Source organism: Calliopsis andreniformis, unplaced genomic scaffold (assembly GCF_051401765.1).
Source record: "Calliopsis andreniformis isolate RMS-2024a unplaced genomic scaffold, iyCalAndr_principal scaffold0022, whole genome shotgun sequence".
NCBI classification, from domain to species: domain Eukaryota; kingdom Metazoa; phylum Arthropoda; class Insecta; order Hymenoptera; family Andrenidae; genus Calliopsis; species Calliopsis andreniformis.
In genome coordinates, this window is record NW_027480432.1 from 10,425,055 (window position 1) to 10,452,774 (window position 27,720).

General features: G+C 35.1%; 2 protein-coding genes across 3 annotated transcripts in view; one reads left to right on the forward strand and one right to left on the reverse strand.

The window, feature by feature from the left end:
* Positions 1 to 8,062: 8,062 nt before the first annotated feature.
* LOC143186684 (uncharacterized) lies at positions 8,063 to 19,118 on the forward strand. The gene is made up of 8 exons (XM_076390392.1): positions 8,063 to 8,116; positions 10,074 to 10,158; positions 11,096 to 11,295; positions 11,764 to 12,067; positions 12,534 to 12,762; positions 14,201 to 14,796; positions 16,048 to 16,450; positions 18,506 to 19,118. Exons 1-8 carry the CDS (start codon positions 8,063 to 8,065, stop codon positions 19,116 to 19,118), a joined length of 2,484 nt encoding a protein of 827 aa, XP_076246507.1.
* Positions 19,119 to 23,873: 4,755 nt separating this feature from the next.
* Wdp (Leucine rich repeat protein windpipe) overlaps positions 23,874 to 27,720 on the reverse strand; it is a 44,267-nt gene continuing 40,420 nt past the window's right edge. For both annotated transcript variants that reach the window (XM_076391260.1, XM_076391258.1), the window contains one exon: positions 23,874 to 26,516. In XM_076391260.1, coding sequence (XP_076247375.1) covers positions 24,404 to 26,500 — 2,097 coding nt within the window. In that variant the 5' untranslated portion in view covers positions 26,501 to 26,516 and the 3' untranslated portion in view covers positions 23,874 to 24,403. The remainder of the gene's footprint in view (positions 26,517 to 27,720) is intronic.

Genomic DNA, 27,720 nt, shown 5'->3' on the forward strand with positions numbered 1-27,720 from the left:
CAAGTGACAACCACAAAACAATTCGATGTAAAATAGGAGTATAAGCGTGTTTTGATTTTCGAATTTGTTCACTTTAAAAACCAGTATGGGATGTAATTTTACAAAATTTCAATACTATCCATATTTTTATATTGAAGCAAAAATGGAAACTCTGTGAAGATTTGCTTCACGTTCTAAATATTATAAGATTTCCTGTAACCATAGATATGTCATGTACAGGGTGTTCTTCAAGAGATGAAAATAAATGATTTCATACCTTTTACCAAATAGGTGCACATTTGTCGTTATCAAGCAAGTGTCGCAATACCCACTTTTGAGCAAGGCTGTACATGATCCGTCATGTTCCACTAAATTCTTCGCCAAGTCGGTTCAGACCTACCTCGAACTGTCGACAACATCAAAGTTCGCTCCCCCTTGAATCTTAATTCACACTGCGCCCAACGCGCCTCTTCCTCCGCACCTATCATCCCTAATCGTCACCCATGTGGAGAAGAGCGTGTCGCGGGGTTACGGAATTCGCGTCAAATTTGAATACGGATTTACTTGGTCCGCCGGAGGAAAGAGAGAAAGGGACGGCTGGCGGGCTGGAAGAAAGAGGATCGTAAGGAGGCGAAAGCGAGGTGAAACGACAGCGAACGAAGGATAGACTCGGTGGCGATTAGACACTATTACGGAAACACTGAGGATGCCGTGGTTCAGCGAGCCTTCCTTACTCGGCCCTCCTCTTCTCTCGTAGTTTGGGAGCACCAACAGATGTGCACGGTGTCATGGGCCGAGTACACAGCCCTGCGGAGGTGTACGTAGAGCCGATACCAACACGCGGATGGCTCTCAGTGTGTGCTGCATCTCATCCTCACGGGGGTTCCGCGCCTCAATGTCTCTGATCTTGTTAAGGACGCACTGAACCACAAATAGCGGGCATCCATTCAAATATCAACGAGAAATCTACCTACTTAAGCTAGATAGTTCTACAGTGACGGTGATGGTGAATGCCAGTGCAGGAAAGAAGGAGTGAGGACTGGGCTGAAGTCATGTATGCTGATGGATATGTGTCCCCTCTTCAGAAATATTAGAGCACCTATCATGCTTAACGAATTTCTGCTATGCAATATAAATTGGCAATATTGTAGCTTTTTTCATAATTTTCATTGCGAATTTAATGTATCGTACGCTAGATGAACAGATGTGAACCATTTAAGTATTTAAGTTCTCGAAATTGTTAAGTACTTGGAACCTGTGTCTTCGCTATATTTTGTTCTGAAATCTTCTGTCAGGTTTTAAAAATTCAAAAAAATTCTAGAAGGACAATGGAAAAATATAACATTAATATAAAAATTAGTAGCTAAAGTGCCCTGAATTGTAAAATCACTCACAGAATCACATGATGCATATACCTACAAACAAATGAGAAATGATATAAATATTATTTAATATTCTCGGTAAAATATTTAATGAATTACTTATTAAATACATAGAGTACTCGAACGTGGTAAAAAATAAAATATATATGATGTAGTCGAGCAAGTGTCTTAATTGCTTTTGGCACAGTATAATATAAGTTCATTCTTGTCTACACTATTCTCTGGAAATATTCTTTTACTTTCTGTGTTTTAATACCTAGAAGCCTAAAAACAGACAACCCTAAAACCACAGAAAAATCAATAAATCTATTACAATTCAATTAAAAGAGAAAATAAACAATCATTCCATGAATCGATAAAGCTCTAAGTAAAGGCCTATACAAATCTGTACACAGTGCAGATAGGCAGTCGTCGAAGCGTAAAAACCGAGACAAACCGCAGGAATTAATTCAAATACATGCCAGAGCAATTACGGACCCACATTTTGAGAGACGTCTTCTTTCGCGCGACCCCTTACAGGGCATAAAAGGTGGTGAGTAGGGTGGTTCGGAGGAGTGGAGTTTGGCTTTGTACCGAGTCGCAGCGGCGTTGAAGCCGACAAAAGATAAGCCGTTATATATAACCGAGCTTAAGGACTACTGCGACGCGGAGTGGCTTTAGGGAAAATAAAATCGCTTCGGAATCTCGCATGTGTAACTCTTTATATAAACATATCCTTCGGCTTTCAATGTGTACCGATAGTCGAACGTCATTAATGAAAACAATAGACTTAGGTACTAATTGTTATGAAGACCGTCAATGAATTACTCGATATAGACTCAGCAGTGTCTGTTAGATTTATATTCTTTTGTTGGAATTACTCATTTCTGTTAGAATTAGACTCATTTCTGGTAAGATAAATATGAATCAATAGTGTATTGCAGGGTTCTCTTGTTATAAACGCGTTATTTTATCCACTATGAAATCATTTTCGTAACGGTCGATCATCAAGTACTCATGTGTTTAGAAACACCAAAATGGATCACGATGACTATGAGCCTATGTTAAAAGAACAATGTAATTAACCTGAGAAATATAACGTCTTTTTCATATAAACGGAATCTCAAATTTAACCTAGACTTAACCTAGATCTAACCCAGACATACCCAAATCTGAAAAACATATACCTTATTTTGTATAAACTCAACTTCGTTCACGAATCATAAGATTGTAGCGAGTAAGGATTATATTTCAGACGATGGCGCGAATGTAAGTTTTCTTGAGTACTGATGGTAATTGATATAGTGCAGATTAATGGCCCAGTACTCTAACCCTGTATTCAGTACAATATGTATACCAAAAACTAGACATACTACAGAAAAATCTTAAACCAATGGTGGGTTAGTATCCATAAAATTGCTATTTTTAAGTGGCATAGAATTTCTCATCCTATTACCTACGGTTATCAATTTTTCCTGCAAAGACACAGACAACATGGTCACTTATCAAGAAATATGCTTAGAAGTTTACAATAGTTACTCTGATTAAATGAGAAGCTTAAGAACGGTTCACAGCTAAACGAATCCCTCCGTTTCTATGAAGGATGAAGAAAAGATAATATCATAATAAACTTCAATGCAGCTGAGAGTCCCCAAGCACATCAAGTCAGCCAAGACTCGACTATGGATATTCCATCCGTGCCAATATTCAAAAGGAGCCCTTAGTTCTATTCCACTCTAACAATATCATAGCAATAGCTACAAATTCATCAATTAAATTGGTAAGTTAAAGAACAGACTAAGTACAAAATGAAACATTTTCAAATACTCTTGAAACTACATCTAGACCCCGCAGCCAGAGTCCACGAAGTCCACTATTCTTCCACGTGATTTTACACTCCTACTCTCGAGTCAAGATATGTACATAAAATGTACGAAACCATACGTTAGAACAGAACATCTCAAAATCTGAACCCCACATCCAAAGTGTATTAAATCACACAGAAAAACAGCAGACTTAATACCCTCTGGCTCTGGGGTCCAGAAACAAGGTTTCAGGCTTCCACAGTTCTTCAACTCACCGATATTAATTAAAGTCTAATCTCTCTCTCAATCCTTCATATCAAAGCATTCCCAACTCCTCGGATCAATTACCGCGGCGAGTCTCCGCGCGTCTCAGGTAAGAGGAACAGCCGCGTAAGCGACGGCAATGCAAACTAGTCCAGGTTTTATTTCCGAAGAGCCTACTGGAGCGTAAGCCAACGATCCGAGCAGAGACGATGGAGATATCTAAAGATTCGTCTTCGATGGCTCGTGGTTGGGCCGCGGGGGGTGGTTGGAGGAGGCGGATGGGGGCGTCACGAGAGACGCCGGTGCAGGGTGGCGAGGATAAAAGGGAGGGGGTCGGTGCAGGGGTCGAAGCCTCCAGTCTGCAGAGGGTGTGCCCCCTCCCGCCGAGGTTGGGTGGTACCCGGTCCTCGAACTGATCAATACCTGAAACACCGCGAGGTATCGTCCCGCTATTTCCGGTGTCCCGCGCGGCCGGAAATGAAGGCGTTAAAAATATATAGAGGATTGTACATATGTATGTAGACGCACGGGACAGAGTCTACCCAGCCAGATAGTGGCAATATTATATCTTCAGGACGAGTCTATAGCACGGCTACCCCCATCGCTGGCTCCGCCAGGATGAACGTTTGTTACTTCGATGGACGATGCCTCCGCGGCACTGATTACTTGGTGGCGGAGAGGGACAGATTCTGTTCGGTCTGAGGGAGAATCTATTTGTATGTCCAAGGTGTTAATGGTGGCTAGACTAGAATGTTAAACAAAAATTCTATTTTCATAAGTGTGATTAGAGAAATAGTACCTAATTAAAGATTCGTTTCACTGTCTATGTGTTATAAAGTGTACCTTCTGATATTTTGTACATTTCTGTACTTTATATTATGGATTCTTCAGGTTTTTTGCATACTGAAATTTCTCATAATTGCATAAAGATCTTCGATCTAATAATGACAATGAGCATGGTTGGAGTTTTGAAAAAGTATGTAATTTATAGAAATAACGTTTATTTGTACATTTTTGTTGCTGCAGTCTCTATTAACTGAGACAATATTACGCTCATACAGAATAAAATGTCTATAAGGAATAAGCGTATCTGTTATTCTCATAATTCTGGTATTCTCAGATACGTCTTTCGTTAGTCGAATATTATTAACTGAGATTGTATTGAAACGTGTCCTAGGAGGGCTATGTTTAAAATAACAGTAAAAGTTATTTAAGAGTTTTAAATTGATACATATTCTAAAAGAAATAACATCCACAAAATTAAAGAAGAATACCTATAGAAAGTGTAGAGTCTGTTCTTCCAATGGAAAGCACAGTGAAATATATTTGTAATAGTGCTGTGACTCCCTGCATAGAGATGTCTACTATATCTGTGATTGTCAAAATGATCTAAGTTACATATTTTGGTTTTTGAGATATTGGCACATAAAGTTTTCAACTTCGGTACTACTTTATAAACTCGTGTCCTTTTAAGCCCTAATTTTTAAAGAAAAAAACTTTCTTATTGCTTCTTTCTTTCTACATATTGGTATAAATTCTATATTCTATATCTTAATTAAAATCTTTACTTGAATTCCTTGAAAATATAATAGAAGTTGTTTTGCCTTCAGCCAGAAATATAGCCACTTTAAAGAAATGTAAAAATATTTTAGTAAAACATGTACAAAATTTCAAGTAAATCTGTCAAAAAAATGATTAATATTAATTTGCATGTAGGTGTTTCAATACTGATTTTATATATGAAAAATAACCAGCCACAGGAGTTAATTTCTGAGTAAATCCCTTGATTCATAGTGTGTTAAGAAATAGAATCTCCCTGAATGAATAGTACGTAAAATTTTTAAACAAATAGCTTATTATGAATAGCTATGAATAACTATTATTTAAGAAAGTAGATCGGAATAAAATACATTCTGTGCAATTTATAATCTTGTCCTTTAACTAAAATAAGCAAACATGTAAATCTGTATTTACTCTCAAGTCTTTTTCGTTTGTTCTATTTTTAAATTTGCTCAAATGTGATATTCTGATACCAATTCAATATTGCACTATAATGCCACTTTGACTGCTTAATGCACAGCTCTATCGACTTCTAATTACAAATGTTTGCTACAGTACCCTCCCACTTCGCTTTAAAATCAACAATGGAAAATCAATACAAGGTGATAATCAAGCCTATACCAGACTGCCTTAAATAACCGCGATACTAGATGCATCCTGTTCGATATCATAGTATTTAAACTTTATTTATGTGATTGTGCATAGCTTCGGTAAAACGACCGTAAAACCTTTAAAGAAAAGCATTTATTATTTGAACAATTTTAATTTGGTATAGGTAATAATAAAATTATATATTATAACGTTTGCAAATCTACATTTCATAGAAAAATCTGTAACTGAAAATTTGAGATAGAAGCTACTTGCAAATTTCAATTTGATATGCATATGAATACATAAAGTGTTTCATTATTTTTAAGGGTCACTGTCTATCTTAAAATGGACAGTCTTTTACTTACCAACCAATTTTCCTTTTCCTTACCAATTAATATTGCGATGTTTGGACTAATGTAATTTAACATTTCGCATAAATTTTAATATTTTCAGCATTTCTCTTTTCCTGAAAATAACAATAATTTTGAAAGCCGCCATTGCATAACGACAATTTGGGATTTACAAATGATGTTCGTGAATCATTCCCTGGTGAATGCACTGGATGAAAGCTGAGGATGAGATGTATCCCTGCAAACCACACTACTTTGATGAATTCGAAGCAACAATCTCTAAGTTGGGAAAATATTCAACAAAAAATCTCAAATAGCATATTTAATACAAATTTAAGGCTGCAGTGGAAAACGCAGAAAGGCGATAATATTAAAAATAAATATCTACAGTAATAGGAATTCTGGAGAACGAAAGAGCAGATAAAGTAGCAACATATCTAAGGAATAGAAATATGATACTTTTAGCGACACCATCAAACTAAAGATCATAGAAAACAGAAACGCAGAGCGATATCAACAACTCATGTACACGTACATTTACATAACATATATTGATAATGTATTGAAAAAGGCACCGTTATTTACACTTATTACATTACCTTTTATGTTATTTCATCTGTTTTAGAGTTAACGGTACGAATGTTAACTTTGCTATTCTGCTCGAGTCTATTAGGCCTATAACCATTTTTATACCTGTATTTACAAATATTTAATTAGTAAGAACATTTTCGTAAATTTCAACTTCATTTTTTGTTAATCTGTAAGTTTTGTTTCCAAGAATCTTTAAAAATATTTAATGTTTCACACACAAGTGAATGAGAAATATTTTAAGTCAAACTTCAATATACCAGCAGGATTAACCTTAGCTTAGGTTATCCTTAATATCATATTCTTATGTCATAAGAAATAATCTGTATTACCAGTGTGTCGTCATATATACAGACAGTGAAATTTTAATGTACCTAATATCAAGAAATTAGAGACAGAGATTGGTAGTAGCTCCTTCCTATTTTCCTGAAGACAAGAATAGGCGTTAGCAGGATTAAAAATTACAAATAGGTAGAAAACGATCCAAGAAACATTCAGACTAGCATCAAACGCTAAAGAACTGAAAAATTGAAAAATTGAACAAAGGATTGGACACTAATATCCAATCAGACACCTCAAACACTACTTCCTTCGAGTGGAAACAAAAATTCATTCCTTTATTCTTTGCTACTCGTATCTTTTGCGAGATGCTACCAGAAAAGGGCACAAAAATTTGCAGAGCTCTCAGCCTCTGAGGGCGTGATCAAACACCTAACGTGGAACTCCGGATTTGTAAAATCTCGACGAAGGGGTTGGTTTAATATCAACAGGTAGATGCAGCGTGTCCTTGTCCCTACTGGATAAGCCGTGGGCTAAGCGCCGGCGCTGGCTAAACCACTCGCACCCTCTAGAGGGTGTGACCTATCATTCCCATTGGACCAACCGGACGTGTGAAAAAGAGAGAGACACAGTCCTGCGCGGATAAGGCCTTTTTAAATCCGTCTGGATGAGGGGAGGAGCCTTTATCACCTTTCGCTGCGCGGCGATCAGATGCAGGTGAACTTTTATCTCCTCGATTGAATCAAGCAAGATAAATCGTGACGAAGGGAATACTATCTATGAAAGCAAATTGTAAATTTAACCTCGTGGCATGCGATGTTTTAAATGAAGATACTAGTGAGACTTTTCATGCATTTGTGATAGAAGCTTGATTGTTGTAAGAAAGATGGATTGAAAAGGGACATCCTGGATACTTATGTATCTATGGCCAAATGAACACTTTGTATAATAGTTCGTTGAGTAGACACTTCATTAAGTGGACATTTTGTGGAAAAGATAGTACGTCGAGTTCATATTTGGTTGTTTGGATTTAAGTCTAGATTTAGGTTTAAGTTTAGGTTCGGATTTAGATTTAGGTTTAAGTTTAAATTTAGGTTTAGGCTTATGTTTATTTTTGCATATTATTTAGGTTCTGGTTTCGGTTTAGGTTTAAGTCTAACCTAGGTCTAAGTCTAGGTCTGGATTAGTCCTGAATTAGGTTTAGCTTAAGTCTTCAAAAAAATATCTATTCGACGAAATGTCTTTCAACGAAATGATTTTCAATTGAGTTTCTAGGGTCTTAAAGATGGATGCAAATATCAAGGATTTCACTCCACCAAAGATGATCACTGCGACATCAGTATAACTCTTCTAGTACTCTAGTATGTGAACGCTCTATATTCAAAAAGCATTTCTTCTCAACTCCTTGTCTTTTTTGTTACAAGTAATATATAAGTAAAATAAAATAAATGAAAGGAAAGTGATGGTAAAAGCGTGGCTTCTTACTCGAAGCATTTGAGACACTTGAAAGAGGACATCGATGGCTTGTAGCACAAAAAGAAAGACTCTAAAAAAACATTTGTATTGAGGAAGTTATAATTTAACAACCAAAGGGATGCAAAATCCGCACATATTTAAAAAATTGTCAGTTTTGCAGATTCCTATTTGAATAAATGAAATTTAATATTTGAAAGATTCTGTTATTCGAAAATTCCCTCATCCAAATACTTTTGTCTCCCTATTAGTTCATATTCAGGAGCTTATACTCTCTTTAATTACATTTCTCTTGGTTAAATGAAAGAAATCTAGTTAGTCAACGCACATTGGTATCTATGTAATTCTGAGCTGCGGTTGTCCCATCCCTGGGAAGATCTTAGACGCGGCTGTCGGATTGAGGAAACGGATAAAAAGAGGTTGTAATACGGTGACAGTGGTCGGGGAAAGGGAAAAATATCCGCATGGGTCAGCCAAGAGAGACTTAGACCGAGGAGATGGCCGACTCAATATCGGCTTTTCGAATACTTGAGGTATTTATCTAATGTCTTGTATTTTCCACGAGACTGCCCATTCAAATTTCAATTCACGTTTTGCTGAGAGATAAACATGTACGTTCCTTCCCAAACATGTTTTATTATTACCTTCCTTTTAAATTATTAAAACCATTCAGAATTGATCACTGTTCCCTTTTGTTACCATTTTTGTTCGAGCCAATCGTTGGCACTGTTTCTGAAGCAATTACAGAACATCTACTTTCTGAATAGTATATTCTTTAAGTATGAAACAAATTTCAGTGAAGGAAATTGAAGAATAGACGGTCTGAAATCTTTTTGTCCTGAAAAGGTTAGAGCGCTAACCCCAGAAGACGATATGTCACTTATTTGCTGCATCACTGATATAACTGAATATTCATCATTTTCAGAAAAATAAAGTCATATCGACATTCAGCGCAACATATGTATGTCACCTAGAGAAAAGGTGACTAATACAGATAACTAATTTCCTGTTGGTATTAGAGTTAAATTCTGTTCTGAAAACTCAATCGTGGTTTACTTCCTTGAGATCAAGTCCAGAATACAGTTATTTGCACCCAAGAAGTCAAGTGAAGTCTTTTGGACCCACCTCAATGATTTCTTTTACAGTTCAGAGATAATTCATCCTCGTTTTATCACTTGGTAGTGGTAGCTGCTCGGTGGTAGATCTATGATCACCTAAGAAATACGTCGGTAATCTTTGAAATATTCTTGAGTTCTTCAGGCCTGAACAGTATCTCTCTCAGGACAGGTAATCACACTTTTTTACCATAAAAAACGATCTGGAAAAATTGATGGGAGCTGGCAATGACCTCTAATCCACCAATTGATTAGTAATTGCAAGCAAGACTAACTAATCAGTTGCCAGTTAGGAAACAACAAAGCTTCATAGATTTAGTAAACTGAGGAAGCAAGTTTAGGCAGAATGCAGTAGTCAAAATGGTTTTAGGTAGATATTCTCAAATTAGTGAGAATTATGAATATTCTCGACTCAATCGTGAAGGATAGAGAATAATCACGCTGTAATTAATATGTCACAAAGCATTCTACATTAAATATAAGTTACTTCGTTAGAAACACTGTCTTTGAGTTTAGTAACTTATATATATGGCCCTTCCAGGAGAATTAGGTGGCACTTAATGTTAGTGCAATAGGTAACCGCAGCTACAGAGTAAAAGTAGTAGCCACGACAGTTTTGTCATTAGACACTTGTCCAGTTAACAAGACACTTAAACTTACCTGTTTAAGTAACTGTATTTATGAAATTATAATGCTTTTTTGATATAGACTCTCAGTTCACCAACGACTTGTTATCCCGACGTTCGTGAAGTCAACTCATGTACTGATAGCACAGTTTGTTCTTATCAAAGATGTGGGTAACATTGTAAAATAATAAAAACTCGCTTACTATAAATAATTTCAAAATACAGTGAATATGGCAACAAGCTTATAAGAAGGAAATAAAAAATGTTTATTCTAAAAATATATAAAACTGAGTACTTAGAGAGGAATTGGATCAGTGTTTATGACCTTACCAATTGCAGATAACATGAAATTTTTTATCTTCATTTTCATCAAGGGATCTACTTCTACCACAAAGGCAGAGCTGATTGAAGTAGTTATTGAAAAATATATATACTTTATCACAATACACTTGTATCTCTTCAATTATTTTAAAAAATTTGGAACATTACTTCAAATTATATTAACTTCAGGTCTGTGTAAAACTTAAATATGTAAATATTTAGTTTTTAAGGAGGAACTAATTTTGGTCTTGTAACAAACAGAAACTAAATCCAACGTGAACATGACACATGTTCTCTTTATATTTCTCGCAAATTTCACTTCTATACAGTTAGTCACTACACAAATACAGGTCATTAACTAATCAAATGCAGGGCATGTCGAAAATTAGTTCACAGTGACATCTGTACATTTTAAGCAGCCTGCAGGTGCCTCCTCAGCGTCTATCTACCCAATTTTTCTATCCAATTTTTTCATCTGTAGAAAGGGAATAATGCTCTCAGCACTTGTCGCGTTCGAGTTATCTTACAGAGATATCATGCGGCATATCCCACGTTACTTATCAAAGATAAGTACTCAGTAGTTTTCAGGACAGTTCCAAGCACTGTCGAGCCACTCATCGATCTACCGTAGCTTTTATTTCGAGGAACTGATGGAAATGAGTAACCAAATACTAACGAAGGAAAAACCACCGTGCTTTTGTTGAACTTCACCTGTGCAGAAGCCTTCTCGAAGTCAACCTGCAAAAATGTGATTTCCATGGAACGCAACGTGATCGTGTTTGATAACAGAGAACATGAAGGAACGGATGATGACGCCCTACGGTTTGCTTCTCATGATAGCCGTGTGTTTAGGAATATTCTCGATCGTGCAGTGTGAAGGTATTTGCCCTTCGAGATGCCTATGCCACCTCAGCCAGCAGCCAAGGTCTGTGATGTGCGTGAAGCAGGGCTTAGAGGTGTTCCCTCAGAATATATCCACTGTGGTGAGTGAATTTCTCTGATGAGTGAATAGTGAGAGTTGTGGTGAACAGCGTGGCAATCTTGAGAGTTTAAAAAAGCTTGAAATTAATTGATAACTCCTCTTTCTATGCTTTATCGCGACGATTATTGGAAACGTGTCTGAGTCACTTATATGAATGTACTAATAAGGAAAGACAAGGTACCTGCAATAGATAAATCAGGAATGCTGAATATTGCAACATACTCTTTTGTAGCTTCAAGTTGCGAAAATAAAGGGTAAAGAAAGGAACATTATTTTGCATTAGTTTGTGATTTAAGATTCACATCAACTTAGGCACCTAAAAATTGATTTTTCATTCAGTATTAGCTAATTGTAAATTAAATAAAGAATATATATCTCTATGTCTAATTCCAAGGCGTCACGCTGCGATCATACAGTGAGGTCATTGAAGAAAAATGTTTCCTCACATTCTTTTTCAATCACATTTTAGGTGGAGCAATTAAATTTATCGAATAATCTGTTAACAAATATCTCTAGTGATATTAATCGACTGATAGAGCTGCAGTACCTGAACTTAGCGAGAAATATATTGAGTTCATTGCCCGACGACATTAGTTCCTTGAAGAACTTGCAGAAGTTGGACTTAAGTGGCAACAAGATACACGAAGTGGCTGATATTAATTCTATAAGGCAACTACCATCCCTGACAGTTTTGTATGTATCCAGAAATCCATTACCCACTTTAGAAGGTTTAATAAGTTCCAGCCTTGAAGCTTTGGATGCTAATCATTGCGGTATGCTGATATTTTGTTGAAATCCATTTCGATAAAACGAATGCTTTTCAAACAACATTCTTTACTACTTTTAGCGAATATTACAGCTAAAGAAATTCAAATTCTTTCATGTACTGTGAGAAATAGTTGTTACATACGCGTTAAAAAAGATAATAATGAAATTGAGCAGTAAGAAGTATTAAATGGAACCTCGATCCTGACACGACTGTTTTACGATTAAAACAAAGAAAATAGAAAATAATATTAAGTTGTCTTGGTCAATTGAATTTAGTTAATCATATTGGTTAATTGAACCTTGAAATTTGCTTTTAGACACCATTCTCCTGCAACGATCGAGGTTCTTCTGCACGTTTTGAAATAGCAAATTGTTTTTAAGATAAGATTATATCTATTGGCCTTAATAAATTTCTATAAGGGGAACCTAGTTGTCTTAAAAATTATTTATAAAACATAATTTTGTTTACAGAAATACGAGAAGTTAGTAATACATCTCTGGATGGTTTGCCAAAGTTAACTACGCTAAGGTTGGTAGGAAACCCTTTGAAATACATTCAGAAAGCATGGGGACCCAAACTACGATGGCTCGATATGTCCGACTGCCTTCTGAATTATTTAAGTCCCGATACTTTCAGCGGATTTCCTGAACTTGAGGAACTTCATCTGGCCAATAATCCCACGTTAGTTTATAGCACAAGGTAAGTAAATGTTCAAACAAAACTCTAAATATAAATTGTTTCTCTAAAATGTCATGTAGGTATAAAAGTACTTTACTTACGATTTTGAACAACATTTATCAAATCTTTCCTTTTAAAGATTTTTACTAGACATTTTAATGTCCAGTAAGTCATATCATTGTAGTCATTCTCATACTGATCACTTTATTTATGATATGTTAATAAATATTATTATAAAAACTTAAAGGAATACAAATAATAAAACTTACGTATGCTTTAGTGTAAAAGGGAACTTCTGGGACAAGAATTCAAATATTAGTTTTATTTTTGCATTACTGGGAAACTAGAAAGGCTGCTAATAAATTTGTAAATTTCTTTAACAAATGTGCTTGGTTTAGGCAACTGTTTTAAGTATGTAGATCTGAAATTGATAGGTGTATCAATTTAATAATATGCAAACTAATATACATATTTTATTTCAACAAATTTTTGACAAATATCTATATCTTTCTGTTGCAAATTGAAACGTGATTGAGTTCTATTATTAGAGAGAAATAGTATATACTTAATTCTTTAATATATCGTTATATTATGTCACATGTGTTAATTAGAAAAGCATCATTGTTTTATTAAAAAGGAAATCAATGTTAAAGATTTAGAACAAGTGCAATACGATAATAAGAATACATCCAGTGCATCAGTTAAAGCTCCTCTAATATTATCAATATTTAAAGATCATATTATGTTTAACATTAAAACTACCGAGGTTGACGTCCATGTATTTTTAACATGTGTATATACTTGTATGTATGATGTACCAAAAATATAAGATTTTGAAAAAGAATATAATTCACTGAAATAACGTTTGTTCATATAGTTTTTGACAAAGAAAAAATTATGTCTGTAAAGAATAAAATATGTATAAGAAGTAATTCCAGTCATTTTAACTATTCTGGTAGTTTTATTGTGAAAAAAAGCTTAATCAGTCATAGATCAATACTATATCGTATTATATTTGTGCACTGTTTATAAAGCACACATCAAGCATGTAAAAACGTATAGTGGACTATAGTCCATAAATAAATTAAAATTAAATGAAACTACAACGATTATTCTATGGGAAATTTTTTTAAGATTTAATGGTAATTGTCATCGATTTAAATAAAGATTAATTTATATAAATAAAAAATAACAAAAATATATTTGTGAGATAAAGTTAACTAAGACATCTTATGCTTTCATGAAAATTTATTATTAAATAAGTACCTATTTCAAGTTCACTCAGCTAACGACATAACTACAATGTTTTCTGTTTATTACAAAGCGAAAATTATCTAATTGGCTTCAGAACACTAGTTTCTATTCCCCAATAAACTCGTTTGCATCGAGTCATGAATTCGTAGCAAACTAATAATAAGGATGACTCAAATAAAAACTAAAACAGAATTCAACTTTTCAGACACTCCACGCTGACACACTCAAAACTGAAGAAACTCGACGTGTCAAAATGTAACCTAGACAGACCTGGTCTCCACGGATTCCCATCCCTGACTCACGCTCGACTGAGTCGTAACACAATTCGCCTGCTGCCCGATCGAATTTTCGCTAAAAACAGGGAACTGGGATTTTTATACCTAAACGCGAACAATGTAGAGAACGTGAACTCCAGCACCTTCGAAGGCTTGATAAACCTTCAGGTGCTAGATCTATCTGCGAACAGTCTCGAGGAGGTTCATCCACTGGCTTTTCATGAGAACGTACAGATAAAGTTCATCAACCTATCTTACAACATGTTGCATGAATTCCCAAATCTGGCAACAACCGTGGCTACTTTAGACCTTTCCGCTAATATCATTAGCGACATGAGTCAGAAGAGTCTAGGAGGTATGCAGAAAATAAAAAGCATCACTTTGAGCGATAACCAATTGGAGAAGCTACCATTCGGACTGAAATCCATGACGCTGAGGAACTTTGACCTAAGAAGGAATAGACTAGTGGAGTTGAAAAACGACACGCTTCTTTATTTTCCACAGCTTATAAGAATCGATTTGTCAGGTACGAATTTTATATTCAGATTTCTGGTTTGGACTTAGTTTATGGCTTAGGAACTTTTTGTGGGCACTTTTCTTTTGGGAAATGTGATATTCAGGGTGTCACAACACTGGTACAGACAACACGCAAGAGGATAGTGATTCTGTATGAAAAAATATATCGAAAATATAGACTTGAATTTTTTATATTATAGACAAATTTAATGACTGATCCTATACGTCAAAATAAGATGAAAAACAGCAATAAAAGTTGGCAAAATTCGCCTGAGAGTCGGCAAATTGCCTACCACCAATTTCAACATGAAGCTCGTGATAGAGATTAAGCTGTACAGACTGTTCCACAAGGGATGTCAGAAAAGGTATGATTCTACATCTTAAAATAAGACGAAAATCAAGAATAACAAAATTGCATTTCAAGTTTCGTTTTTGAGTTATTAATTACTGAGAAATGCCTAAAATTTGAGAGAAATTTGTCTGACAAGGGACTTCTTCTACTGACTTGGCTGTCTGACCCAGCTAATGCACATCCGTAGTAGGATAAATTCCAAGTCAAACACATTTCATGCGAATTTAAGATACTTTTGCAATAATTAATAACTCTGAAATGAAGCCTCAAACGCATTTTTGTCATTCTTACTTACTTTAGCGTGTAGAATTATCCCTTGAAACTTCTGATACATGTTGTGGAACACCCTGTATGATTTAAGCTAGAACAATATTAGATAAAATAAATACGTATAACTAAATAAATAGCCAAAACTATAACATTAAAAATCAGTCCTAATCCATAAGTTAGTTGTAGGTAGATATTTCTTTGCTATGAACAAGTTAGACTTATTAATTGTCGAAATCATTTAAAACAAATGACTATTACGCTACCATACACCTTCACCTATATTTCTGACTAGAGAAACATCAGTGAAAAATATAAGAATTAAATTTTGAAATGCGTTGCTCGTTATAAGTTCATTGACAGAAACACCTGAGTCTACACTAAGAAAACTCTATAACAAATCAACCTACATTTTGCAGATAAGAATTTCCAAAACTATCACACAGAAATACATTATCTATATACGTATAATTATTCAGGAATTATTGAATACATACTTTAGTATTTAAACAATACCAAAAAGCCTCTATATTGCGGTATCTGTTTAATAAGAGAATATGTTACATATTTATTCGTTCACATTCCCTAAATGTTACCAGCAAGCAATTCGTCATTAAAGAATCTTTAATGTACCGATTTTAGGCAACCGTCTCACAGAATTGACAGATCCAAGCGTTTTTCGGAACAATCCAGAGCTAAACATCGTAAAACTAGAGGACAATCCGTGGCACTGTGACTGTAAGAATTTGTTTGTCATGTTCAACTTTTTAACCAGTTCACCTGGCAAAACGTTGGAGACGAGCTTGATCTGCCAGAGCCCTATAAACGTGTCTGGTTACTCATGGGAAAGCGCTTGCTTCGACGAGTGGAATGGACCTTTATATCAGAACAGAGATCGGACCTGGAGCTTCGTGATGATTTGTATTCTTACAGTCATTGTTCTATTCGGAAGCTTCATCTCCATTCGACACATGATGAAAGTCAAAAGAAGAGTCATCGAACAAAGACAACAACTGGAGTCATTGAGACTGTTGAGACAGAGAAGGTAGGAATGATGATTTTTTATAGAATGTGGAAAGAAAATATGGGTCATAACTTCTAGGGTAGTCAGCAGTCGCCAAATGGAGCAGAAAAGTCCAAATAAGCATGAGTCGGAAAATTAATATTTTGGAAGTTATAAACAATTTCTTGTTTCCATTTACGTGAATGTCTCGTCGTATATTAGAAATACAAGAAAATATACAAGGACTCTCTTTCATAGGCTAAATTTTTTAGCTTGTGTTCTAGAAAATCGAAAGACAAATACAGTTTAATAAAAGTCAGAAAATAATTTCAAAATAATTGTTGGAAAATTTTAACAGTTTAGCTAAAGGAAAATAGGTGTCATTGTGTTAGATTCCTTATCACTTCAACTTCTGTTATTCTGTTATATACTTATATTAAATTAGAAAATATTTCAGTATAATTCCAATATTTATCAATACTGTGAATATTTTAATTGAATCTTTCAAGACATTCAAGTCTTGACATTGGAGCATCATTGATATGGTACCAAATCTACGATAAAACCTTGATGATGATGAAATTGTAAATACCAAAACACAATTACATATTACAGCAAATTTGATTTTCTTTCTGCTATATTATCACTTCTTACGTCTTTTATTACTACAACCAATAAATACGTAAATCAGTTCTTAACAGAGGATGACAAATTAAGATTGTATTATATCAAGGTTTCATTGTATATGTGCCCATAATTATGAAAGTAGTCTAAGTTAATTCAAACTTTAAAAACATTTTCGTATGAAATTCAAACAAAATTTCACATTCATAATAAATTTTCATTAATCAAGATTAATAAAATTCCAAATTCTAATGTTACATAATATAGAAATATTTTCTAATTTATTCAAATGTAATCCTTTCAATATCCCAACACAAGAAATATACGACTTAGACCACTTTCATAATTATGGGCACATATATGCAATCAATTAATCAATTAACAATCAAACTTTGCACACTGAACATTATATTCTACTACTTCGTTTATTAGATAATTGTATTATATTATTTTCAACTACTTCCCACGAAGATTTATGAAAGTTTTATGGTTTTAAATCCTGTTTTAATATTAAAATGAAAGTAACAGTGTTCCAAAACATAAATTAGCTGTAAAAAGAATTTTACTCCCTTATTGATAACTTTGCAGGAACTCACAAAAGAAATTTCTGATATTGTACATTTTCTTGTATATTCTAACTTCTTATAATTAGCAAGTAAGTACCTCATACAGGGTCTATGACTAAGTCTAGGAATCTATTGAACAGAAACCTAAGGGTGGGTTCTTTAAACACTACTTCTGCAAAAATTGTTTCGACAGAGACCTTTAAATATCGATCTTAAAAGTGTATATTGCAATGAATGATTTTTTCAGAATGTTTTACGCAGAAGAAATGTAAATTTTAGAATTTAGAAAATCTTTGAGTTGAGAATTCGAGGACCTCTCACCTCTTTACAAATATTTCTAAGTTTAAATCCGCATATAGGGGCAAGAAATACAAAACACTTCCAGCTTTTAACACTAGTTCTAATTATTTCTAAATATTTCTTAATTTTATTAATATCGACAATCAAATCAAACGATCCCTAGATTTTCCGTAGTCAATACAATAATCCATTTCATAAGGATTACCATCAGATGGTAGGTCTGTTTTATATCTCGTTTCCGTAGGATAAAGAGTAAAATAAAGAGCAGTGAAATAGGTCAACATTAGTATCATTTGTATATTAGTGAACTGCAAATTTGTAACAACAATTTTATAATGCTATTGACATTTACAGTTTACAATATTACTTATGTTAGGTAACCCAGAAATTTACTTTATCTAAGACATAAATTCAGAATCCAAATTAATTTTAAGAATTCAGAAATTCGATAAGTCGATCAATTTTCTATAAAATGATCTCTTCAATACCTTTTTACTTCCAAAGACATCTTCTCTTACAATGCTTCTACTTTCTATTTCTACTACTAGAACACTTCTACTGTACTATATTTCTAAACAAATACTTATCATCCCCATTAATTCAGCAGGCAGCAAGTCGTGCAAGAAGAGCCCGCGGAACGAGCGCCAGAGCCAAGGATCCATCCTCTCGAGCTAATCGGACCTCCAAGTTACGAGGAAGCTGTGCAAATGCCGAGGCTAACTCACTCCCTGGACAATTTGGACGAAATATCAGTAGATGCATCTTCTGTCCGCGTCATGGGCTCCGCCGATAACTTGAGGACCAAGCAGAGAAGAACACGGAGACTGCGGAAGAAGATTCACAGCGAGGACGACTTGGCCAGGCGGGAAGAGCGTCGACAAGGGCGAAATCGAAGGGAAAGGAACAACTCAACCGGTAACATCGCGGGTGATCTGTCGCTGAATGCGAGCCAGAAGAATTCAAGGTCATACACAGCGCGTAGAATCGCGAGGCAACGTGTTGTGAGCGAGTGTCTGGATGTCGGAAGCGACAGAGTTCGACCGAGGCCACAGACGCCGAGTGCCAGAAAGAAGAGGCGAAGGCGTACGGTTTATGATGGACACTCGACCGATGACGAAGACTCGGACTTTCAATCAATGAATCGGTCAATGATCATCAGGGAATTGCGGAGGGAGCCTAAAAGTGGTTACAGAGTGTCCACGACGGAACAAGAATCATAACTAGCCATGGCTTAACTCTCATCGTGAAGCTCGTCAGAGTGTTGTCATATTTTGGTACTTTTTAGCATTTAATTACTAATCTATGATCACTCATCATTTCATTCATCGACTCTGTAAGAGGAGTCAGTCGCAACACTGTCATATGGTGGCAGCATTTGTTGTACGAACACTTTTAGCTGGTTTTTATGATTCCTATATGTTTAATCAATTTTTATAATGGAAAGTTGCGTAATAGTGAAACTATTTCTGGGTTTCGTTGGCTGTTTTCTAGGAATCATTGAAAATTATTGAAATGCTTCAAATGTTACCTTGACACATGATATTTTTGAAATATGACATTGCATTAAATATTACGCTGCATTATTTATTTCTTTTCTATGTAATATTGCATTCTAATTTCTTTTTCAAAATAATCCTTGTCTTTTATATTTACTTACCATGAGAGATGTTTTTATTATTCGAAACGTGTTCAGAAGTTACTCAGTACTTCAGCTTGTAACTTCAGCAGTTACAAAAGTACTAACTGTACTTTTGTGTGGAGCATTTTTTTCAAGATTTTAGGGAAATATTTCTTAGTCAATTATCAAAATTTCCAATTATATTAACTATGTTATTTTGAAATTACTGGAAAGCTGTAGGGAAGGTTATAACTCGACAAACCATTAAATTATAGTAATTTCACGCCAACTGGGGAACGATTAAAGTCAACTCCACCCCGTGAGTAGTTATTTGATCGTATCAACGTATCATTTACTGTAGCATATACGGCGTAGGAAATTGCAATAAGGTTCCCAAGAAATATAAACCTAATTCTCTTGAACAGAAATTAACGTTGTCAAACAAACATTAGGCATAATCATGAGCTTATATATTACATTAGGGTTTTGCATATGAAATGACCAATTTCAGAAACGTGGACAATTGTTTATGTAAATGATTAAAATTATAATGAAAAAGTCACTCAATAAAGTCAAAAGAAATCCATAGGAGAACTGCAGTCCAATTATGTGAGTGATAGTACAATACATTGTTATTTCTTTGACAATGATATATTTATATTCTCTGACTTTTAGATATAATTATATTCTCTCGATGAAGCGATGATAACTAGTTTATATAGTTTATGTATAGTTATAGCTAGATGATAGCCTCTTCATCCACTTGAGAATATCACATATGTATACGATTTCAAGACTTAACACTACCCTTTTTCTTTTCAATAATTTGTCATATGACATATGGTCAAGATGGAAACACACTGACTTTCTTGCCTTCAAGAACTATATGTGTACATAAATATTTTTCGTTGAAATAATTAACTTCAATTTTCCAAACATCGACACCTTAATTATCACAGAGAACAAGAACAGGTAGAAAAAATGCAAGTGGACCTCTATTATCGAAACTATTCAATTATCCAAACAGTCTTATTCTTCGACACGTTTGAATGAACAAGATTTACTGTATAAGGTAAAGTTTTATATCTAATATTAGAAGAAATATTAGAAGGAGTCTTTGCATCTGTTAGTACTTGAATAATTTTCACTTTTTTGTTTTTACTGTTTTTAAGATCAACTCAATCTTTCTTAATAGAACAGTATACTTTTCTTATCAATATTTTGTTTGATAAGTACTAGAAAAGCCAAAACACTTTACGATATGATCTTGAAATAAATTCTATATCAAAATATAATAAAAAATACTACATGAAACGTTATTGTTATTATTTAGAGAAGACGCGATTTTTTGTTTTAAGACATTATGGAATTTTTGTGTGAATTAGAGAGATTCCACTGGAACCATCAAGGAGGTCTGCATGTGATAAAGGCAAACTCTAATTGTTGTATAAAGAATAGGTTTTAGAAACAAATGATATTTATTTGAAATATTTGTTCATATTTTGTACAACTAAAAAGATATAACGAAAAATTATATTTTATTTATCCGGATTATTTATGGGCTATTTTGAGTATTCTGTGATGTTATAATGAACTGCTTGAAGAGCAGTGTCTCCCACATTAAATGGAAGATCCCATTGAGCCTTGAAATATATAAGAAAATATCTTTCTCTCTACTTTCTATGTTCGATAATATAATTTAGTACGATGATTACTTCACTACAGCGTCCCTTATCTCAAACTTTTCTTGCTGTAAAATCGCATTTACGCTTTCACAAGACAGTAACGATTATTTATAGCATTAAGACTAATATTCTGACTTATGAAGATTGTAATGGAAATCCATAAATAGTCGTCAGGGTAACTGATAAATATTAATATTTTATTTCGGATCCATTGTTAAATTTATAAACATTTGAAAAATATATTTATACGATTCCGTTAACTATATTTTCTCGCTATCATACTTATCCATAAACGAAACTTATTCGTAACAACATGTGTAACTTGTAAACGCTGCACGGACAACTTATCTAGGGAACAAAGCAAAATGGCGACACACGATGACGTGTCGATGATATCACGAAAGATTGAAGATCACCCCCTTTCGGCGTTTCAGTGCTAATCACAGTATCAAGGAGATAATTCTCCTCGTATCTGATTAAGCTGATTGCTTGTGTAAAGTATTTACATTTTTAATATATAATCTGTGTTGCAATCGTTGATATATATATTTATATTTATATAAAAACGAGCATAGTTTCTTTGGGAGGAAATCTTTTACAAGGGGATCTGCGCTATCTTAACATTTTAATTATAAATGCTTTAATATTCCACGCATTTGGTTTACAGAAACATAGAAATTTGGTATTAAGAAACCAACGCAATGAAAGTAATGGGAATACTTATCAACAATAAACTTTAAGTATTTTCTATTTCTTTCATTTCTCATTTGTTCGTACGTGAACGATTATGAAATCGTTCGTTTAGGTTTTGTGCGTTAAAGTTTAAAAATATTTCCGATACTTTTGATATTTGTCAATATATGTATACTCTAATAACGTTTAATCTTAACATCCATGACATTTGTTTCGAAAATATTTCTTATCATAGAATTTTCAGATATGTGTCAATGTAAGTATGTCAAATAACTCGGAAATATTGTGATAAATTACAGAATTTATTACAGATTAATTGCTATTACGTCATATGAACACAGATACAGACAATTTGGTGTTTTACAGCTAAAATTGTGATAAGGCTAATCGAATCTTATTGTTAAAAAGATATTCAGATATAATAACAGTAATTGTCTGAGGTCTTTCAAACATTTTACTATGAGCTTATTCACTTTCATTGTCTATATGATACGATACTACAACGTAATGTGAGATAAGGTTATTCACATAATGGCAATAATTATATTAGGCATGATGACTGATTTGGAATGCTCATTACAGTAATTTACACAATAAACATACAATTACAAACTCAATTATTAAATTATTTATATAATTCCAATTGTTTAATTACTACATGGTAAGTTCTACTAATAAAATTCGAATTACTTTCTCTTTCCATTCCTAGAACATACGTATATGTAACAACCACAAAATGAAATATTTATTAATCACTATAATATTAAAGTATGTACATGAATCGTTTAACTAAAAATTCTAACATTACGAAGATTTTATTATTATAACGGTGTTAGAATTATCTCTGAATTATAGTCAACGACATATTTCATGTGAAGAGGATCGTAATGGAACCTGAAGTAAATTCTATCAAAGAGCATGAGAAGGAAGATCCTTAAGGAGACTGACTAGTGTGCTAATATTTCATATACGCATATAAAATGTATCAAATATTGTTCATCCATTAATCTTGTAGAAGTAACGGAAGACGTATGTACACTATATTTTCTCGCTGTAAGCTCGTTGCTGTCTATGTCATTTCAAATTGCATTCAGAACGAACGATTGGACCGTCATGTTGGCACGATTAGCGTTTGATACGCCATCTACAAGCTAAAACGCGCTACCACCACAGAAATCAGCCACTGCATGCAGTGTTTCTGTATGTCGGGACAAAATGTCTTCCAGTGATGCCTAAGAGTAGAACAGTGAAGGTACCGCAGGCATTTCAGTAAAATACCATGCAGTATTCCCACTTTTTTACTCTATGACATCACTGGAAGACATTTTGTTTCAACATCTGACAATACTGACTACATGCTGTAGTAGCGCTGCGTAACTCAAACTGGCCCAGTAGTTGAAATTAAAGTAATAACGTTTGCGATATTTCTGACATCCCCATCTCTGATGCCAACCATGTTATAGTGTCTCTGGGAAATATAGTGACTTCATAAAAATAGCAGAGGTTCAAGTCTTTCACGACTCTGACAATGAGTGTATCGGTAACAAGTCAAACGCCCAGAAACAGTACTCGTTCTTTGGAACCCTAGAGTAGTGCTGTCCAAACGAGAGACTTGCACGTCCTATGGGAACTAAGAAAGTAAATATGACCAAATAAAATACAATCGCGAACCAAATAACAAACAACACATTCTGCAGTTTGTACCCACAAAGGTATCGCACAGCACACCACTTGAGTGAGCTTCGCTTAAGTCACTATCTTTCGGAGACTGACTATAACACTGTCATTTTCTAGCGGTTGCCCCACCATCATCACTTTAGGCCAGGGTTTCTCAACCTTTCCTCAATTTGTGACTCTTCTTCGAACATCGATCACTTCTATGGTCCCCTTTTCTTTTTCCTATTTCCATTTCTTTTTCTTGCCCCTATCTTCCTTTTCTTCATGTGGTCTTGAAATTTTGGAATCGAGATCTCTAAGAAGTCACATGGCCTCCGTTAAGAAACCCTGCTTTAGGTAAAAGTGGGGAGAGCCTCCACGTCTTGCCATGAGCTACAAATGAAGGCAGTGAAATAAACGCAATAGTCAGGTGTGGCCACTGAGCCACCATTTCTACAGGCCTAGGTTCGCCACAGCTGCCATATCACGAGCTCACGGCGAGAAATCACTGCACACATACAATGTATAATATATTATCTGCAGATATGTACAAATTCATTTCACGGTACCGCTCGTCTCACGTCCCCCGTCAGTTCCATTTCATATTCAAGTATACAAACTCAAAATTCATTCAACATTTTCATCGTGAACGTCCGTCGTGACGAAGGGCCACAACACATGAGCCTAGGAACATTGGGGACACTATGAACCCATTTTTAATTTGAACACACGATCACGCTGATCTCTCCTCCACGATTCTTAAATCTTCTTATCGTGTTCGCGTTGTCTTCAATTGTTACAGCAGATCGGCACATTAGTGTTGTTTGTCCATCAACTTCCCTGTGGATTTATTTCATGCCGTCTTGACTAGATTCTCACCAGCCATTGTTCTCGTAATGAGTATAGGCGTCCTTGGTACGCTATCGGGGTTCTCTTGCAAAGTGATTTTTACTCTTTGAGCACCAGGACTTAAGGGAGGCCCGTTGATTTCTGACTGATCCGTTGGACCATTGCTGACTGTAGGATCCACGAAGCTTCTCCTTGCAGACAATGAACCGTCTTTCACAGAACTCGCATCGGGTTCAATTGAACCACTGATTCGTCGATCATCTGGTGGGGTAGCTGTCCTTCTAGGTGGCTTCACTGGATCTACGCGATCGGCAGTACCGTTTGGAGATTTGGATAAGTCTATCGCGCTTTGACGATCGTTAAGTGTTTTCCTTCCTTCGTGATCGACAGCGTCTTCAACTAAAGGAGCATTTTCCACGGTTCCATTCGAAGCTATTTTAGGTTGCGTCGAATTTCCTGTATCCAACAAGGCTTTCTGCATATCTTTCAACTCGGTTCCGTTTTCAACATCGCCACGTTTCCTCTTCTTTCGGCAAAAATCGCCCTTGTAGGCTGCAAACCCTATCAACGTTGCCAAAATTGCTAGTAGAGCAGCAAGAACAACGTAGGAACCCATTCCTTTCTTCGATTGTTTTGTTGGAGACACTTCAGTCAATTCACCATTTACACTCGCTTCTTCTGCTTTCACTTTACCCACCTTTGACATATCACTGAGTTCGCTGTCAACCAATTCAACAGCATTAGTCGAAACCAGGGTTGTATCTTTTGTCATTTCGGTGGTGCTTGGTACCGCCTCGTCTAAGTTCACTTTCTTTGGTACAATGGGTTTTTCTTCAGCTTCCTTGCCGGCAGATGCATCGATGAACTGTTCTTCTTCCAAGTCCAGGTCCTTCTTTGTTTCTGCAGGCTCAGTAGTGCTCCAGAATGTGTTGAAAAGTGTACCGAGGATCCTATCAGCGATAGATGGCGTCTCATCTTCTTTTTCATTGTCCTCCTCCACTTCACCAATCTTTTTCCAGTTACCATATATCGTCCCAGAACCTTCTCCAGATCCTTCTTCGTCTCCCGAACCTTCTACTGGGTAAAACAATGCATCTTTAAATTCCTTCTTCTTTTGCACCGCTGTCATTGTGGATGTTTGCTCTTTTTTCTCATCAGAGTCAAGGAAGAACTCTTCATCCTTATCGATCGCTTTTTCCAGGGAGTCGGTAACCTCAGTCGAATTTATTAATCCTTCGGTAACAGTCGTACTTTCCTGGGACGTAGCGTTGACCTTTGTTGCTTCCGTAATCGAAGTCGTAGAGGTTTCCACAGGTTGCGGAAACGGTGTTTCGGCTTTCTCTTCCTCCTTGTTTTCTTCCTCTTGTGTGTTCTTTTCGTCCACAAAGTCTTCCTCCTTTTCCTCATCCAATTTACTTAAAATGTCATCTCCAGATCCATACTCGTTATTCAGTGTATCATAACCTTGGTCCCTTTGCATCTCACGATCTTGTTCTTCCAAATTACAGATAACCGTGGCGTCTGGTTTGAATAACGAAGTCCCTTTTATATTGTTTGGCCCAGCACAAGAAATCTTCTTCGTGATCTTTACACCCTTCTTAACGATTAAATCTCTGACTTTAAGCGTAGCGCAGTTGCACTCTAATGGATTGCCTTGAATATCAAGGTGCTTTAAAACTTTCAAACGGACTAGGATTGGCGGCAAGTGACGGATGTTGTTCTTGCGAAGGTTCAAACTGTGTAAGTGATTCAAGCCATCTATGGAACCCAAGTCTAGAAAACTGATATGGTTTTCGGCGAGATTTAAACTCCGAAGATTGACCAAGTTGTGGAGACTACCCGGCTTTATTCGTTCCAGGTTGCCTCCTGAGAGGTCCAAATGTCGAAGGCTGCTGAGGTTGTTGAACAAGCCTGGGAGGAGGTCACGCTCCATCACCGAAGCCTTCAAAGATTCAAGGTCATAGGTCTCGATGTACTTCACGTCTTCGAGCTCATAACAGCGGGCTTCGGTACCATTTATTAGGTTGCACAGCCCATTGGTCCGTCCTGGGTAATTCACAAGGACTAGGAATAATGTTAACAAGGACAGTGTCGTCTGCATCTTTGATCTGATTTATCTGCAAAAAAGAAAGAAAGACTGATTGTATTATAGAAGTTCGTATTACGATCTAGTCGTGATAATAATAATAATGAAAGTTGTATTAAGTCAGTGTAGATAAAATGTTTTTCCGAAGTTTGAAACAGGCAGACCGATACCGTACGTTAAATTTTGTTTATAAATCACCTTAAAGTAGAAAGAATCTGTTGAAGTACGTGTGTGTTGAAATTAACAAAATTTTAAATGAAATTATTAAGTCCTTTTTATTCGATGTCAAATACAACTGGAATATTGAAGAAATCTTCTTCAAGAGTTCAAATTTGAAAGGTGTGATAGAAATTGTTAAAAATATAAAAGCATGTGTAGATATTTATGTAAATCAGTATGGTTCACTGTTGCTTCTCAAAATGTTGGTGACTTTCTGGAAAATGAATGAGGGGCAAATAAAATGCAGTTGTTTCTTATTAATTGTGGGATGGGTCTACGTAAATCAGAAAATTTGTAGGTAATTAAGCAATTGAACTATTATAAGGACAAATATTTAAAGAGTTGTTGAGAATAAATGCTTTATCGAATATTGTAAACTTTTTAAATTAGTTATATCATAAGAGCAAATACTTATAACCTAGCTAGCAATGTAATAAGTTAAAACATTGTTTAACTAAATTATGTAATAAGTTTCAAAGAATTTTTTCCAATTAATCGTAAGAAAACTTTAATATAAAAACTATTCAAGTTTGTGATATTGATTTCTGTTAATATCATTAAACAAATAATTGGAAACCAGAAATATATCACATAGTTATCTTGAAAATCGATAGAAGTGTCAATATCACTGATTTGATAGTGTTTGACGTAGAACTACCGATAAGAAACAATATATTCTGTACAATTGAATCAGGTTTGTGCAACGCGATAAAGCATTAAATAACTCAGCTAAAACAGTATTCAATAGTAATATCGCAGTTGTATAATAAATTGTATAATAGTGAACTACTTGGTCGCATGTTAGCTACAAGCGGTCATCGAATTTCTATGAATTAATAATAATTCAAAATTGTGTTGCACATATTAATATCTATAAATATTATGTCTATTGCAGGGAATATACTGATCATAAATATGCATTGAAGATAAAAACGTTCAAAGAATAACCTTTATTCAAATAATACATTTATTTTTCGCATTAAAGCGGGACACCATCCTGAAGCAACCGAAATGAA

Coding starts and splice junctions, on each gene's coding strand:
- LOC143186684 (XM_076390392.1), top strand. CDS start 8,063: ATGGATGCAAATATCAAGGATTTCACTCCACCAAAGATGATCACTGCG. Junction 10,159..11,095: donor AGTTTGTTCTTATCAAAGAT/GTGGGTAACATT, acceptor GATCGTGTTTGA/TAACAGAGAACATGAAGGAA. Junction 16,451..18,505: donor AGACTGTTGAGACAGAGAAG/GTAGGAATGATG, acceptor TTAATTCAGCAG/GCAGCAAGTCGTGCAAGAAG.